The sequence below is a fragment of the Lutjanus erythropterus genome, chromosome 13 (assembly GCF_056507025.1).
Source record: "Lutjanus erythropterus isolate fLutEry1 chromosome 13, fLutEry1.hap2, whole genome shotgun sequence".
NCBI classification, from domain to species: domain Eukaryota; kingdom Metazoa; phylum Chordata; class Actinopteri; order Lutjaniformes; family Lutjanidae; genus Lutjanus; species Lutjanus erythropterus.
Window position 1 is genome coordinate 22,561,783 of NC_139329.1, and position 15,024 is coordinate 22,576,806.

At 38.9% G+C, this 15,024-nt stretch overlaps 1 protein-coding gene across 3 annotated transcripts in view; it reads right to left on the reverse strand.

Annotated features, from left to right (window-relative positions):
• LOC146316543 (transcription factor SOX-6-like) overlaps nucleotides 1-15,024 on the reverse strand; it is a 151,564-nt gene that overhangs the window by 51,191 nt on the left and 85,349 nt on the right. For all 3 annotated transcript variants that reach the window (XM_084734171.1, XM_084734169.1, XM_084734170.1), the window contains exons 6-7: nucleotides 4,640-4,812; nucleotides 1,728-1,796 (exon numbers count right to left, since the gene is read on the reverse strand). In XM_084734171.1, coding sequence (XP_084590297.1) covers nucleotides 1,728-1,796; nucleotides 4,640-4,812 — 242 coding nt within the window. The remainder of the gene's footprint in view (nucleotides 1-1,727; nucleotides 1,797-4,639; nucleotides 4,813-15,024) is intronic.

The following is a 15,024-nucleotide window of genomic DNA, read 5'->3' on the forward strand; positions in this document are numbered from 1 at the left end:
TAATAATTCTAAACCTCTGTACACTAGATACACCATATGCTCCTTACTAAGCTAAGAAATGCTATTGTTTTAAAAATAAGCTGCTACACACCCAGCTGTGGTGGAGATCATATTTAGCAACTTTTCAGTGAAAACAAATTCCTCGCTTTGGTCTCTTTTGAGCATCAATTTCTGTAATTCTGGTCATTTTAAATTAAATTCAACATAGAACATAAGTATGAAACACGAGATACAGGGGAATAGGATTCACCTGAATTTACAGCAGATGCTTCTGAAGCTCTACATGATAACACGCTGCTCTCAAGAGCTATTTTCTGCATATCCCTTCATCCTCAAAACCAAACACGACACAGTATCCCTGCTTCACAGCGTGGAAGAGGATCCGAGTAGGAGCTGGTTTTTATGGTCTCACTCTCCCCTGGGGCTCAGAGGCCTAATGAAGTCCGATCCGAGCTTTATTAAGATCCAAGGGTGGGGCCATGTAATAAAAAAAAAGAAGAAGAAGACGAAAAGAGGGGAAAAGAAACAAGCCCTCGTTAACCACATCTCACCTCCGGAGCGCAGGGAGATCCAAAGCTCGGGACCGATGGGGGGTAAACGGGCCACGGGATGAGGCTGACGCGGCCGCAGCGCCAAGTGGATTCAGATCATTCTCAAGAGCCGATTTAATTCAGCAGTGATCCAACCACTTTGAAAAAATAAAGTGATGGAATACAAGCTGGCTAACTTCCCACATGGCTATCAGCCACAGTGTGCAAATTTACCGGCATTTGGTTCCCAGCTGGTGGTAATTCCTCAGTGAGTGTGTCTGTATATACAGTGTGCACAGATCATGAATCTCAGTGCATCAGGTGGCAACAATGAAACAGATGTAAGAATTAGAGAAGGAAGACGGAAAGTAAATCAAGGGGAAAAAAATCACAGATAAATACGAAGTAAGTAATTGCTTTTTTATCGGCATGGCTGTCTCAATAAAAGACTGTTTATATTCTTCTTTTTCTTGTAAATCTTATATTGTTTTTTCTTTTCAATTTATTGTTATGGGTTTGATTTATGAAAGCTGCAAACAGAGCTGGGTAAATAGAGCTGTAACCTGAGAGGAACAAGTCTATGTGTGACAGTAAAATAAAGTGTTTGATTGAAACAGACAGAGAGAGGAGTGCATGCTGGGGTGAAGAGAGGAAACATGTTGATAAATAGACAACTGGAGAAAGAGAAAGAGTAGGAAGAAGACTGGAGGATGCTGGGATATCGATCGCTGAGTGATCAATGCAGCAGTAAATGATCCAGCCATAACCAGGGCAATTACTTGGTCACTGTTGTGTCTTATTGTGTGTGTGCTTCTGTGTATCTGCAGGCCTCGGTATTAATGCAAGAGTGTTTGGTGTAACCTTTCAATAGCCGGCAAACATAAAAGGAAAGGTCACGACCTCTCGTGTTTCTGTTGTTTTCCAATCACACAAGACTCAATAATAATGGAACGGGAGGAAGAGAAGGGAAAGATCGTCCAGACGGAGGAAAAAATACGAGAAATTAACAGCAAAGAAGAGATGATGGGTAAGAAATGAGCGGAGTCTGCAGAGGGCAGGAGGTGTAGGGGCAAAAATGTGAGGAATGAATGAAAGAAGTGTGTGTGTGTGTGTGTGTGTGTGTGTGTGTGTGTGCGTGTGTGTGTGTGTGTGTGTGTGTGTCAGTGGGTAGTTGTGGAGGTGGGTTTGCCTACTAACCTGGATCTGTTGTTGGAGAATGTTTATCTTGTGCTGCTGTTGCAGAAGCTGCTGCTGTTGTCTGGCGATCTGTGCACACACATGCAAAGAGATAGAGAGAAAATGTTAGAGGTCCGTTATTTGGAGGGGGGGTAATATCATTCCAGGTGGTGTTCCTTATGTATTCAAATATGCAAGGGTGTGGAACTGGGTAAGGACGATAGGAACATGTCCCATATTTTGATCAAAAAATTTAAATATAACCACTGTTGCCGCTGTGGTTTGGTCCATTACTTATAGTCAAGGATCTTTTTTTACTGCTAAAATGTTGAGTGTATGAATTAGACAATTATATCCACAAGTCTAGTGAGTTACTCTCTGGCAGCAGAACAAGTGTCTTTATATCTCCACACACACAGGAGAGTGACCATTTTTACTATCCTCATGGAGACACTCTGTCTCTGAAACTTTGATACAAAATTCTGATTAAAATATACAAGACATTTTGCTGTACTTTAACCAGCTGTTGCCTTTTCATTATATTAATGAACACTGATACTGATACCATCAAGTCTGTAATTTTACTCATGCCTAAGTGTGTATTAGTGTCTACTGCACTACTTTTAAAATGATAATTTGCCACTGAGCAGGCCTACAATTGAAACCCAAACCTTTCACCTACATTTTTGCAAGAAGGCAAATGTAAACCATAACAAAGAGATTAAGAAAGTTGGGAGTAATTTAGACTGAAGATTTGGAGAAGGACAAACCCCTTTTGATTCAATGTCTATTGATAAAGAATTAAAAACCAAATGTTAAAAAGTAACTAATACTGGTTAAGGGTTAATGAGAAAGACAAAGAGAAAATGTATGCATAGTAAACTCGACTGTGGTGTTGAAACCGTGCAATGGGGTCAAAAATTCCTGGAAAGCGACACAGTAAAGCATAAAGGAGGTACAGTATTAGTGAGTCAGGTGTCTGTTTGACCTCCTGATGATTATCTCAAAAGGCTTCAGCCCAGTTTGACGGATGTTACAACGAATTCTCACAATTAGCAGCTTGAAGAGCTCCTGAACAAATCTTTTAACTGACACTGAACCTGTGAGCAGATTGACATGTTTACTGGGCCAGCAAACAACACCCAGCATGCCTCTGGACCACCCCCCCCCCCACGCACCCATCAGCACTCATCAATAGGAAGGGCGATCGGTTATTCTGCCTCTGTTATTTTGATATTAGCTTGTCTAATAAAAAACATCTGAAGTCAAAAGTTAAAGCTGTGACGGGCAGCTGGGACCAACCAGTCGCGTGAAGTTAAAATCCTTAAAGGGGCAGTGCGTCAACTCCTTGATCCCGCCCACTCTGAGGCAGAAGAGTAAAGCAGCTGCCTCTCTTTTTTCTTGAGGAGTCGTTTAGTATATTTATTCTGAAATGTAATTACAGGCTGCTGAATGGGAGGCGGCGCCCCATTTGCACACATGTCATATTTCATTAAAGGCAGATTTCTCAGGATTTGTCTCTAGGGCATTATCCTATCAAGTCTCAACAGCCAAATGACTGGCTGATATTGGAATCTGTCTTTCTTTTCACTCTCTCCATCTTCCCTGCGCCTTTGTGAAGCTGTGAAAGGTGGAATGTGTTGTGATGGGAGGTGTGGACTTGTCCAAACAGAGCCTGTCGTATGCCGACCTACAGTAACGTGTCAGAAAACAGCAAAAACAAAGAGCAGCTCACCTAAACACAACTCCGCTCGCTCTCTCTCTTTAAATGTCACAGACTAATGTTTGTATGTCTGACATCTGAAGACACACGCATTAGCATCAGCATCAGGAACTTTTTCTACAACATTTTATAACGCACTGTTTTTAAATGTGCTCTGTTGCTGTTTGTTGGTGTTGTTGTCTGATATTTACATTAATCATTTATCCATTTTTGTTTTATTCTCTTGTCATATTTATCTGGTTCTTACTGTACTCTCGATATCATTGTAAATGGGGGCACTCCCTCAATGATTCCTCGGGATTAAATAAAGACTGAATTGAATTAACCCAAACCATGATCTTTTCCTAGACCTTATCAAGTATTTTTGTGCCAAAGCCTTACCAAAATACAACTGTTTCACAATCTTAATTACATATTAAAAAGGCTTTCCTGCAGCGTCTCATGCAGGCGCTGAAGGGTACCTCGTGCATCAGTAGAGACACAGAGGGACGTGACAAATATGTTGGTGTTTGATGACCTTTGATGAAAACGGATTAAACCCACACAAGACGTCATGTGACAAATCATAGGATTACAAGATGAAAAGTGGAAAATGGCAAAAAATAAAAAATAAATAAATTCTGGTACACAAAGTGTATTTATCAGTCCCTTCTTTTTAGTCTTGCTTTTCTTTCCGAGCAAAATGGTGTATAAATGTACTTGTTATTGACATATGCATCCTCACTGATGTGCAATCTACAGAGTGATCATGACGACACTGCTTTGTATTTTTATGAAGGGGTCACAAGCTTTATGGGTAAGGCTTTACTTATCTAAACAACTTTATCTGAAGGTGGAGCCAATAGTGACAATACAGTACCAAGTGATATATGATATAATGGTTATGCAATATGGTAATAATGTTAACATTTGTCTTTAGTCTTCTTATTTCCTAATCAAATTTGATAAAAGTTTATTCAACTTGTCTGACTGCAAAAGTTCTTTACCTTGTTGGACTCATTTTTGTTTGTTATTGCATCCCCAAATTTCAGCAGTCAGTGAGTAAGTTGAGTGGAGGTAAGGGATTATGAACTATTATGACTATTATGAACTATATTTAAGTTACAGTTCTAAGTTACTTTCTACAACTAACACTATAACTGTAAGTACAAGTTACACACACACAAGCATGAACAATGTGATTCATCAGTGTGATGAACAACGTCTCTACCTGCTCCTGCTGCTGCCTGGCCAGCTCCATCTGTTGTCTCTGCTTCTCCAGCTGTGAGGCGGCCATCTTTTTCTGCTCGTCGTGGGCGGAGAGGAGCTGCTCCCTCAGACTGATCAGCTGACCAATCATGGTGGAAAGCTGACGCTCCTTCTCTTCCAGCGACTCTGGTGTACCTGGACAGGATTGAGAAGAAAGTAGATTGTGATTTGATGTTGAAGATATAATACGATATTTAGTTTGCGGGAGAAAAGACTGGCTTATAGCCAGGATGAAATGCCTAATTCCCTGTGTTGCTCATTAGTTAGAGCATGGATTGGGTGTTCAATTCCCACACTGGTCCTTTGAAAGTTGTTTCAAAGTTACATTGGTTCTGTTAATATAATTGTAAAAATTAACAAGCACAAAACAACAGAATATTTGGAGACTCATAACTGAAACAAGTTTTCTTCTTGTATCTCGGAGCTTCTTCATTTAGACAAAATCCCCAAACCAAATCAAATTCAACACGTGTAACAGAACTAAAAACAAACAAAAGTCACATGATTTTTTTCCCACATGAACTAGAAACCCTTTAGAAACTCCCATTCTCAAATTCCCATAAATCATCTGTCTTGTAGTTACATCTTACTACTTATTATCTCCTGTCTAGTCTGTGCATGCCATTCAGGTTTATCACTTAGTGTCTGCACACAAGAACAATAAAATCACTTTGAGTTAACCTTTGAAAATAAGTAGCTGTTACAGGCTTTTGTCAGGTTTATGATCTAGACATTCTTGGGAGGTTTTACTCAGGAAAGAGGGCCAAGATGAGCAAGACTTCTTGTAGAACCCTTCTAATCAAGAGATCACATGGACTGTATCTGAACAGACATACTGATGTACTGCAACTTCTACTTTGTCACCCGAAATCATTTTCCTGTAATATATATCAATACAGTATTATATTATACTGTGCATTTATCTGTGTACTGGATTTTATACCTGCACTTATTTTTCATGTCAAATGTGAATGACCCCCCCCCCCCCACCCCACCCCCATATATATATTTTCATACCTCTGTTTAGGTTGTATGAACATGAACATGGTACATGGTCCATGGTACAAAAAGGTGAAAGAGAAATCTGATTTCAGGTCAAGAATCTCTGAGACTGCACTCACTGCACTTCCAACCAGGCTTTGACACAAAAAAATGTGTGCATAGTCCACTGAAAACAACTCATACTCCCTCCAGCAGGAAAGCTGAGACCCACTTAATTTTGATTTCTGATTGGGGATAATGGAGAAACTCATCAGATTTTTCCAGCAGAAATCTGCCTCTCAAAACTCCCTCTATATTCTCGACAGTATTTAAAAATATTTTCCCCTAATTGTGGGATGCCCAGTTCCCTCCACACTAAAGTTCTTGTTACCCTGTTGACCAACATCTGCTGTTGGTTTTGGGATGATGTTATCATCAGCAAGGTGATCACAGCAACAGATTTCACACAAGAGTTGTCACAATACTAAAATTAGAAACAATATTCAATATCTATTTCCATACCACAGCAAAAAGACATAGTTAATAGATTTTTTTTGAAGTATCAATACTTTTGATCACTTTAATTCACACTATCTTCTGAGATCCCTCATTCCCCAAACTAATGAGAGTTGTAAATGCAGTGTCAAGAAGATGATCTATTGCATCTATTTGTGTACATACAGACATTTGGAGTTAAAATGCACCACAAACAGCAAATCAAAGCATCACCTAAGACAAATTCCCACTTAAAATAAGAAAAGAAAATTAGTCCAACATACTTACATCACAGAATTGATAGTTAATTTTAAAGCAAATAGGCAGGTAGATTTGGTGGTAAATGCTTTGCTACGAATCAGAGCAGCAGCAAAATAGCACCACAAGCCAATGATGTCCCGCAGAAACATTTGGTGCAGCCCCTAATTTGACATGAAATGCATGCATTATATGCATAATAATCTTCAGCCCATTTCAATACTTTCACTTTCAGTAGCCTACATTTAATACACTACTGTGCTACTGCACTAGCACACCTAACAAGGAAGGACAATCTGGAAGCTACTGCCAAAATAATGGCACTTTGTGAGAGCTGTGAGAACTATGTTCAATCATCGATGCAAGAGAGACGTATAAAGTGATCTGCCCTAAATGCAAATGGTTGAATTCAGTGCTGAAGACATTATAAAGACAATTACAAAGTCAGGATTTTCATCTGCTGACTCCCTAAATTGGCCTGAGTCATCAAAACTTTGAGAAGCCCTGGTGTGGTTAAATCAATTCCAAACATAAGGTGGATGTTGGGGTGACGCAGGGCGCAGCAGCAGAAAACAATGTTGGCGGGAGTGTATCAGCAGGGTAATGGTACATCTCAGCCACAAATGTCTCCACATCAGAAAACACTTGACCCGACACTCTGGAAAAATCCATGTTGAATTGGTTGGGATCTACTGTTTGTGTTGACAACTGCTTGTGTGTGTGTGTGTGTGTGTGTGTGTGTGTGTGTGTGTGAAACATGAACTCGTACACAGCGACACTGAAGCTTAACTTGTTTAGAAGTTCTTGCACTTGTGTGTGCATGTGTGTTAGTGTACGTGTGTGTGTGTGTGCGCACGCGTGTGTGTGTGTGTGTGTATAAGGTCTTGCCCTGGGGCCATGTAGGGAGATTGCAGGGTGGCCCCAACACTACCTGCATACTAACAGAGTCTCCATTGTAGTCCTGTCAGGCCCCTATTGTACCCCAGACTACCCCCCAACACACACACACACACACACACACACACACACACACACACACACACACACACACACACACACACAGAAATTACCCCTCAGCACCCCTGTATCAAAGGCAACATTCTCCTCTTCTTGTCTCTTTTTTTCCTGCTTTCATTCTTTCTTTTTTCGGTTTTCCCCAAACAACCTCCCCATCAGTTTCCAAGTCCAGATTCTCCCTGTAGTCTCACCTCTCTATCCTCTTTTCCTTTTCTCTCCTCTCCTCATTCCTTCCCTTCCCTCCTCTGCTTTTCCTCTCCTTTTCTCAGCTCTTATTATTCCCCTCTCCGTTTGTTATTCATATAGTTTTTTTTTTTTTTTTTGCTCTTTTGATTCCTCCACTCTTCTCATCTTATTGGATTCCTGCATCTTCACCTCTTTCCTTTCCTTTCCCGTCCTTTCCTTTTTCTTTTCTTTTTCCTTACCTCTCTTCCTTCTGTTTTTTTTCTGTTTCTTTTCTTTTTTCTTCTTTTCTTTCTTTCTGTTATTTTCTTTTGCTTTCCATTCCCCACCTCTCTTCTTTCCTTGCTTTTCACTCCTTACCTTTTTTCAGTGGCTTTCCTTTCCTTTCCTTTTTTTAACTTCTCTTCTTTCCTTTGCTTTTCATTCCTTACTTTCTGTTCCCTCCTGCCCATAGTTTCCTCTTTCTTTCTCTCTCCTCTCCTATTAACTCTCCTCCTCCTCTCTCGTTGTCTCCACTCTGCTACTCATCTCCTCTTCTCTCATCTGTCTTTTCGTCTTCTCTGCTCATCACTCCCCCCTTTTCTTGTCAGCTCTCTCACTCACCTCTCCTCTCTTCATCACCTCCTTTCTCTTGCTCTTCACTCTTATCACCACTCCTATCCTCCCTTCTTCTCCTTTTCCATCTTCACTCCTCCCTAAAGTCTCTGGCCAAATCTTGCAACACTGATGGATACTTTATAACACTGTTGTGTCTCAAAACTCGCACACAAACTTCTTCCTATTTCCCTACATTCCTTGCAGTGAAGTAAAGCCTATTGTGTAATCGCAACAACTGCGATTAGAGCTCCATGATTCATCTCTGTGGATTATGGGTTGTACATTCCAAACGCGACGTCTTGCGTTCCTTCAACACTTCTGGCACCAATAATCATCTGAGACGTTTTCCGTTTTCCATCCATCAGGATTATTCCCGACACCTGCTGAGGGCACCAGCCAAAACACAAAACCATTAAGTGTTTTCTCACTCTGATGATCTGTGTCTGGACCAACACTGGAGCGCCGTGTCAGAACTCTCACTTCTGCATGAGGTGTGTGTTAGTTGTTACTTTTTTAGCTTTTTATTTATTGTAACATAATAACATCACAAATAATGAAAGGGCTTTGCTATGGTGCTACAGAAAAATATGTACCAACAAAATGCAAGTAATATACTGTAAAACCCACCTACCCAATTGTGTGCTATGTATTTTATAAACTCTGTGTTAAACTGTTCTGTGGAAATTATGTCCAAAATTATCTCCAAAATGTTCATGAGTTAAGAAAATGTTTTTGTGACAATGCACAGTCTGATGTGTCTTTATGTATCGTGGCATAACTACAGACAGGCAGGCGGTGTAGCTGCACCGGGGCCTGTGGGGTGAGCACAACACATAAAAGAGTGGGCTCTCCAACAAATGTGTTGGCAGGAGAACGGGCCCTTGTGAGTGATTCAGATTACCATCTCAGATATACCTATGTTCAAAGAGGAACTCACATTAAATTAAAACCTGTGCCATTTGCTATGTGTGCCCCTGAAAAGACAAACCTGTCTCCATCAAGGATTTAATTGTTTTTGGTAAAATAGTCAGAAGCAGTATTGGGCAGTAATTTATTACTCAGTAATATATTATTGTAATATTATTACTTTATCCAGTAATAAGTAGTGTTAGAGGTCACAGGGTTTTTTACCTAGGTAGACTATCTTATGAAGACATGTACATGCAACAGGTCAGGACTATTAACTATTTTTATTTTGGCTCCTCCAGAGAGAATCTGAGCCGATGGAATCTAATTTGAAGGTCAAACTTTGTTTCCACCACAGTCAACATCTGGACAGCAACAGAAGCTGTCTGGGTGTTAACAGCTCACTGGATCTGCAGTTCAGCTTTGGGGCGCAACACAGCCACCAACAAGGTACAAAATTAATATAGTAATATAAACAGTAATGTAATAAATTACTTAATACCAAGTATTAATTAAAGTAATATTACTACTTTTATAAAGAGTAATAACTTATTACACTTCCTGAGTAACTTACTCAACACTGGTCATATGTAATCAATAACAAAATTATACGCTTATTAATACTACTTGTTATTAATTATACTACTAATACTTAACTCATTTGGCTGTAAAATCCAACACGTTGTAGGTAAACATATATTTATATATGCCTAATGGTTTGCGAGCTTGTGTGTGGGTGATTGATCGATTGATTCTCTTCTATTTTTGTGCCATGCACACAAAGTGCCCAACCCTCATGGGTTTACAAGATTACAGTCCATTTTACAGCTCGGTCTTGTCTGTGCATGTGCTTCATAATTAGTCACTATCGTGCTCCAGGGCCTGTCATATTTACCAAACACCACTGTGGTCTATTTTGCTTGGGATGTACCAGAAGTTTATCAACCCATAAAGAAACATTTTATCTTATAGTTGATCTGAAAAATTGAAAATGACCAAATTTGGAGATACACGGTTTTCTTTGGACAGCAACGGAACTGTATATTTCATTACCTTATTTATTTATTTTCTATTTTTAGTGTGTGTCAATGTGTATTTGTGTTTGTTTGCGTGTAGGATGTGTGAGTCATTTTGCAGATAAAATTTAGTTACAGAAAATAAATCACACAATATATAACAACATTTTGTCCAAACCACTGGACCCCACACTCACACAAACACACCTAATGACACACACATTACATACAAACATTCAGACAAAAATACACACAAACAAACCATCACACAGTCACAATGTCACACCTCATGACGGCTCCGGACGCCTTGAGCTTCTGCCAAACCATCATGTTTCACCAAGGCATCTGTGCGCCAAACCCCCAGCATTCCTCTGTATGACTAAAGCTTCTCCTCAGTGTCACACCACAACAAACATTCTGACACTTGACTTCCCATCAGCCCACAGGCCCCAAGACAAACACGGTTGCTGCATTTTGTCAAAAACAAGTGTCACAATCTCCTCAGGGAGACAAAGATATCAAATTTAATCTGTGTTCACTCAGGTTTACTGTACACAGCTCACTTCTCCTGATAGTCAGTCACATATGTATGAAAATTAAAGTTGAAATGAAGATGTCTGATTTAAGTGACTTTTGAGTGTGTGATTATTGCTGCCAGATGTGCCAGCGCCTGCATCTGACGGTATAATCAGACACTTTCTATCCATCTGTTCTTTTGATCTTTTTGACTTTGTAAAAAAATTGTAGATGTAAGAAACTCAAAATGTGTTTAAAAAATGATGATTGGCTGTGGCGGAAAAGTTTCAGTAAGAGATGTAGCAAAACTATTTGCACACTGAAACAAGTTTCGTTCACACAGTTTAAAATGGAGATGAGTATAGACACAAAGCAGCCTTGAACTTTCATGGTTTCCTCAAGTTGCTGGTACTCTTTTTTTTTATAATGCATCCTCCTGACAACACTAGTTGATGCAGCAGATTTTCAGGAGAGATATTTAGTGCAAAAACATAATCCAGATTTGACCAGAAACACAGCTACTGAGTTATAGCTACTGGAAACCAAAATCCACATCAGTCTTCTAACAAAGTAATTCAGTAATTTTAAATCAGTTTTAATCCAAATTTCAAAATACTGTCATTTAGCTTTTGTTCACTTTCCTGATATTGGGTAGTTATGCTTGTATGCATGTTTTTGTCAAAGAAGTCTGTTGGAGTTGTCAATTAAAATGTGATCTGCCACCCCTACAAAGACTTGAAAAATGGCCTAAACAGCAAAATGAGCTGTTTTGTTAACTAGGTTTCCTGTTAGTTTTCACAAATATAGATCTGCACAAATTTTGTTCAGATTTTGTTGATGCTTTCAAGCCAAATTTCCAGAGGCTTTAAGTTGCTGTACTAAAGCTTTACAAGATGACACAAAGTTGCCTTTACAATTGTTGCTTTTTTGTTGATGTAATTTTAATTTGACGTCTTTTTTAAGTTAATATACTCATTGTAAGTAAGACAATCAGCTGCTACAAATATTTTAATTTTGCCAGTAAATTGTGTTGAATGAGTGGAGTGAATCAAAATTCTAAAAATATTTGAGCTGGTTTAATCAGCAACTTTTTAAGCTCTGATACTCTCCAACTTTATGAAAAGTTTATGAAAAGTTATTTGAGATTACGGTGATGCATTTCAAGCCAATTTTCCAGAGAATCTAATATATATGATATATGAGTAGTTAAAGGGTGAAAGGAAAATGGCAAAGAGCAAATAAAGCCCAGTAACACAGTTTTGTTTAAAGTATAATCTGCAATATTTTCCTAAAAAAAAGAAACAATGTATATGCTCATATTACATAATCACTTGCAATCATCACTTATGACCTGCTAGAACTGTGTTGTGGTTTCTGTATCTGCAGAGATTCTGCCCTGTGCCTGTATTTCCTTATTTTTCTCTCATTGTTGTGCTCTGCTCACGATGTTACCAACATAAAGCGATGCATTTGACATCCCGATGCGTTTATGAACAGCTCAGACAAATCCTACTGATTCTACCTTTAATAAAGATATGTTTCCACCTTGATGCAGACTGGCTGCAGCAGCAGAGGAACAAGTAGCTTTAACTGCAACATGATCATGAAGCCAAATAATCACAAAACTGAAGTGTTGAAATGTCCTGCTGGAGCTGCACGGTGGCTTGCGGCATAAGAGTGAAGTCATTCTGGGCATATTCCCAGATGTGTACGTGTGCAACAGCGAGACACGTTGCAGTTAAAAAGCATGTGTTCATTTATAATTACCATTGAAAACATATATATGTATGTTCAAGTGCATTAGTGAATGCTAATGAACGTTCCAGTAAAAAAAAAAAAAGGAGGTCATCAGTTTTCTTCACCCTAAAAATAACTGCGACTGAACAAATAGGTTCAGGTTGTTGTGTGAGGCGACACAGAGCAACAGTTGTGTTTGTGTATTTAGGTCAGCCAGACTGGGCTTCAACTCAGCCATCGAGAAATAAAAGACTTCGGCCCTTCAATTCAATCAGACCATTTCCTCGGTCAGGACGCAGCTGGACGAACAGAGACATCTGTGTGTGTCTTTAGTGTGTGTGTGTGTGTTCATTTGTGCATGCATGTACTGGTACATGCTATATTTATGCATGTTTATTAGTGTCTTGAACTAATGCACAAGAAATTGATATATCGCACATTCCAACTTTATGTATAGGACAAGCGTGCTGTTGTCTTGGGTCTAGTTGCCTCTGTTGAACCTCACTCAAAATGTATTTAAAGAGATCATAACAGAGTTTTCTGTCACACAAAAAGTTATGTCTTACTAACTTTTAACAGTCAGCCATATTGAATTACATGCATTGAAAAAAGTGACATGAAGTTATGATTTACCATGACAGAGATTATCTTGTAATTTCAGCTTTTATTACTGTTCATTAAAGGCTCTCTGTGGAGTTTTGGACCTCTAGTAGCGCTATAGAGCTGTTTTTTTTATGAGTGGTTGACGCAACGTGATAACCAGTTGTTATGTTTGTTAGACCTCAAGCGAATGACACTGAAAGTAAACATAACTTTTGCTTGTTCACAAAAAAACTCCATGGGACACCTTTAAAGTTCCCATGAAGTAAAAATCAAGTGCCACCTATAAGCCAGTATCTGGGCCAACAATGACAAAAAATTGTTTTGTAGATATTCTCAGGTATTTTTGAAGTATATTTTAACACATCCTGCTGCTGGGAGCTACTAAATTTGCATCCAATCAAATGCTTATTCCCTTATGACGCAGTGGAACATAGAAAGATAATACATCTGTTCACCTGAGAGCACTGGAGAGTTTCTCAGGGTCAGGTCTGACTGTATAAAAGCAGAACTTTATAACTTTCTTCACAGACATGGGTGAAACTGGATCCTATTTTGTGGAGGAAATGTTTCTGTTTTCCCCCCTGATGACCTCCAGCTGCTTAGTTTCAACTCTCAGTTATTTAATTACAGAGTTTCTTGATGAACAGATAACACTAGCTTTAGCAGCTCACTCGTTGCTTAAGTAGCTGAGAGTAACTTATCGGTTAGCTGCTCCTAGCGGGCAGCAAACACAGCCTCCGAGACCAACAGAGAATATAACAATGAGGTCATAACAAGGTGGGGCTCCTGCTGGGTCAACCATGACCCTGTACCACACAAACTCACCAGCACAGCTGATAGAGGATGCTGAGCTGATTGTGTGTGATCCAAACATTTCCAGTAAATAATCCAGAGCACTGTGAGGTCTATATGTTTAAATGTGTTTTTTTTTTTTTTTTTTTTTTAAAAAAGGAGGAGGTCACAGTCTCTATAGGCCCACTGTGGTTTGGAATTTATTTTCATGAATAAAAATGTTTCAAAAACATCCCCTCTCTTAGCTGAGTATTGTTTTGGAGTATTGTAAGTGCCCCTGAATGCATTTTCTTTCCTTTAATGCTGGTTTTGTCTTAGTTGCTTTTTTTCCCCCTTCAGACCAGAGACCCTCTGAGGACTGATTCACGCAAAGTAAGGAACACTGATTTGAGAGAGGAGAATAAATAACACGACCTTTGTAAGCAAAGAAAAATGAACTATACAATGAGAAGTGAGATATATTTAACAGAAGATATGAACACAAAAAGAAGGTCAGTATCAGTATAGTTGATACTATAGTCTACTGTCAAAGCAAAAGCAAAAGCAAAAAAGTCTTTTAAAGTCTTTAAAGACCTACAACACCAATAAGATATAAACAGGCTCACTGCAAACAAAATGTAATTCAAATACAAAAATGGCCTTGTACTTCAAAAATTTGGAGTGGAAGGCTAGGAAAAGTGTGCAGCAGCAGTGTGTGTGTCATCTTTTTTGGATAAAGTACTTATTGACATACTGATTCACTACACAAAAGTACTGAAGATATTCAGTGGTGCTTGAGAGACAGAGTTCAGCAGGGTGAATTTAAGCTTATTCTGTCTGTTTCTTGTTTTCAATCGACAGTATAACCCACACAAGAAACCATTCTTAATCTTAAATACACAGAAATCTAAATAATATAATGTAATACATGTGTAAGAAAAGAAAAGCGAATTTTGTAAAAGGTCAATGAGGGGAGTAATCAAGTACTCGAGTGGGACTTTTTATAAGGTATCCATCCCACTTTTAGAATCTCAGTGAAAACAGACAGAGATCTAAAGTTTCAATATTCTACAAGAGGACATTATATTAAAACATGTCACATGAATAGTAGAATAATAGTAGTTCAATAGCCTGCTAGTCTTCTTTTTCAATATCTGTATTTGCCCCCGATCCTGAGTGTCTCCTAATATGTGATAGTTTGCAAAAGGTATTTAAATGTGCTTATGTGTAGCTTCTGTGTATAAATATTGTGTGTATGTCTGTGTGT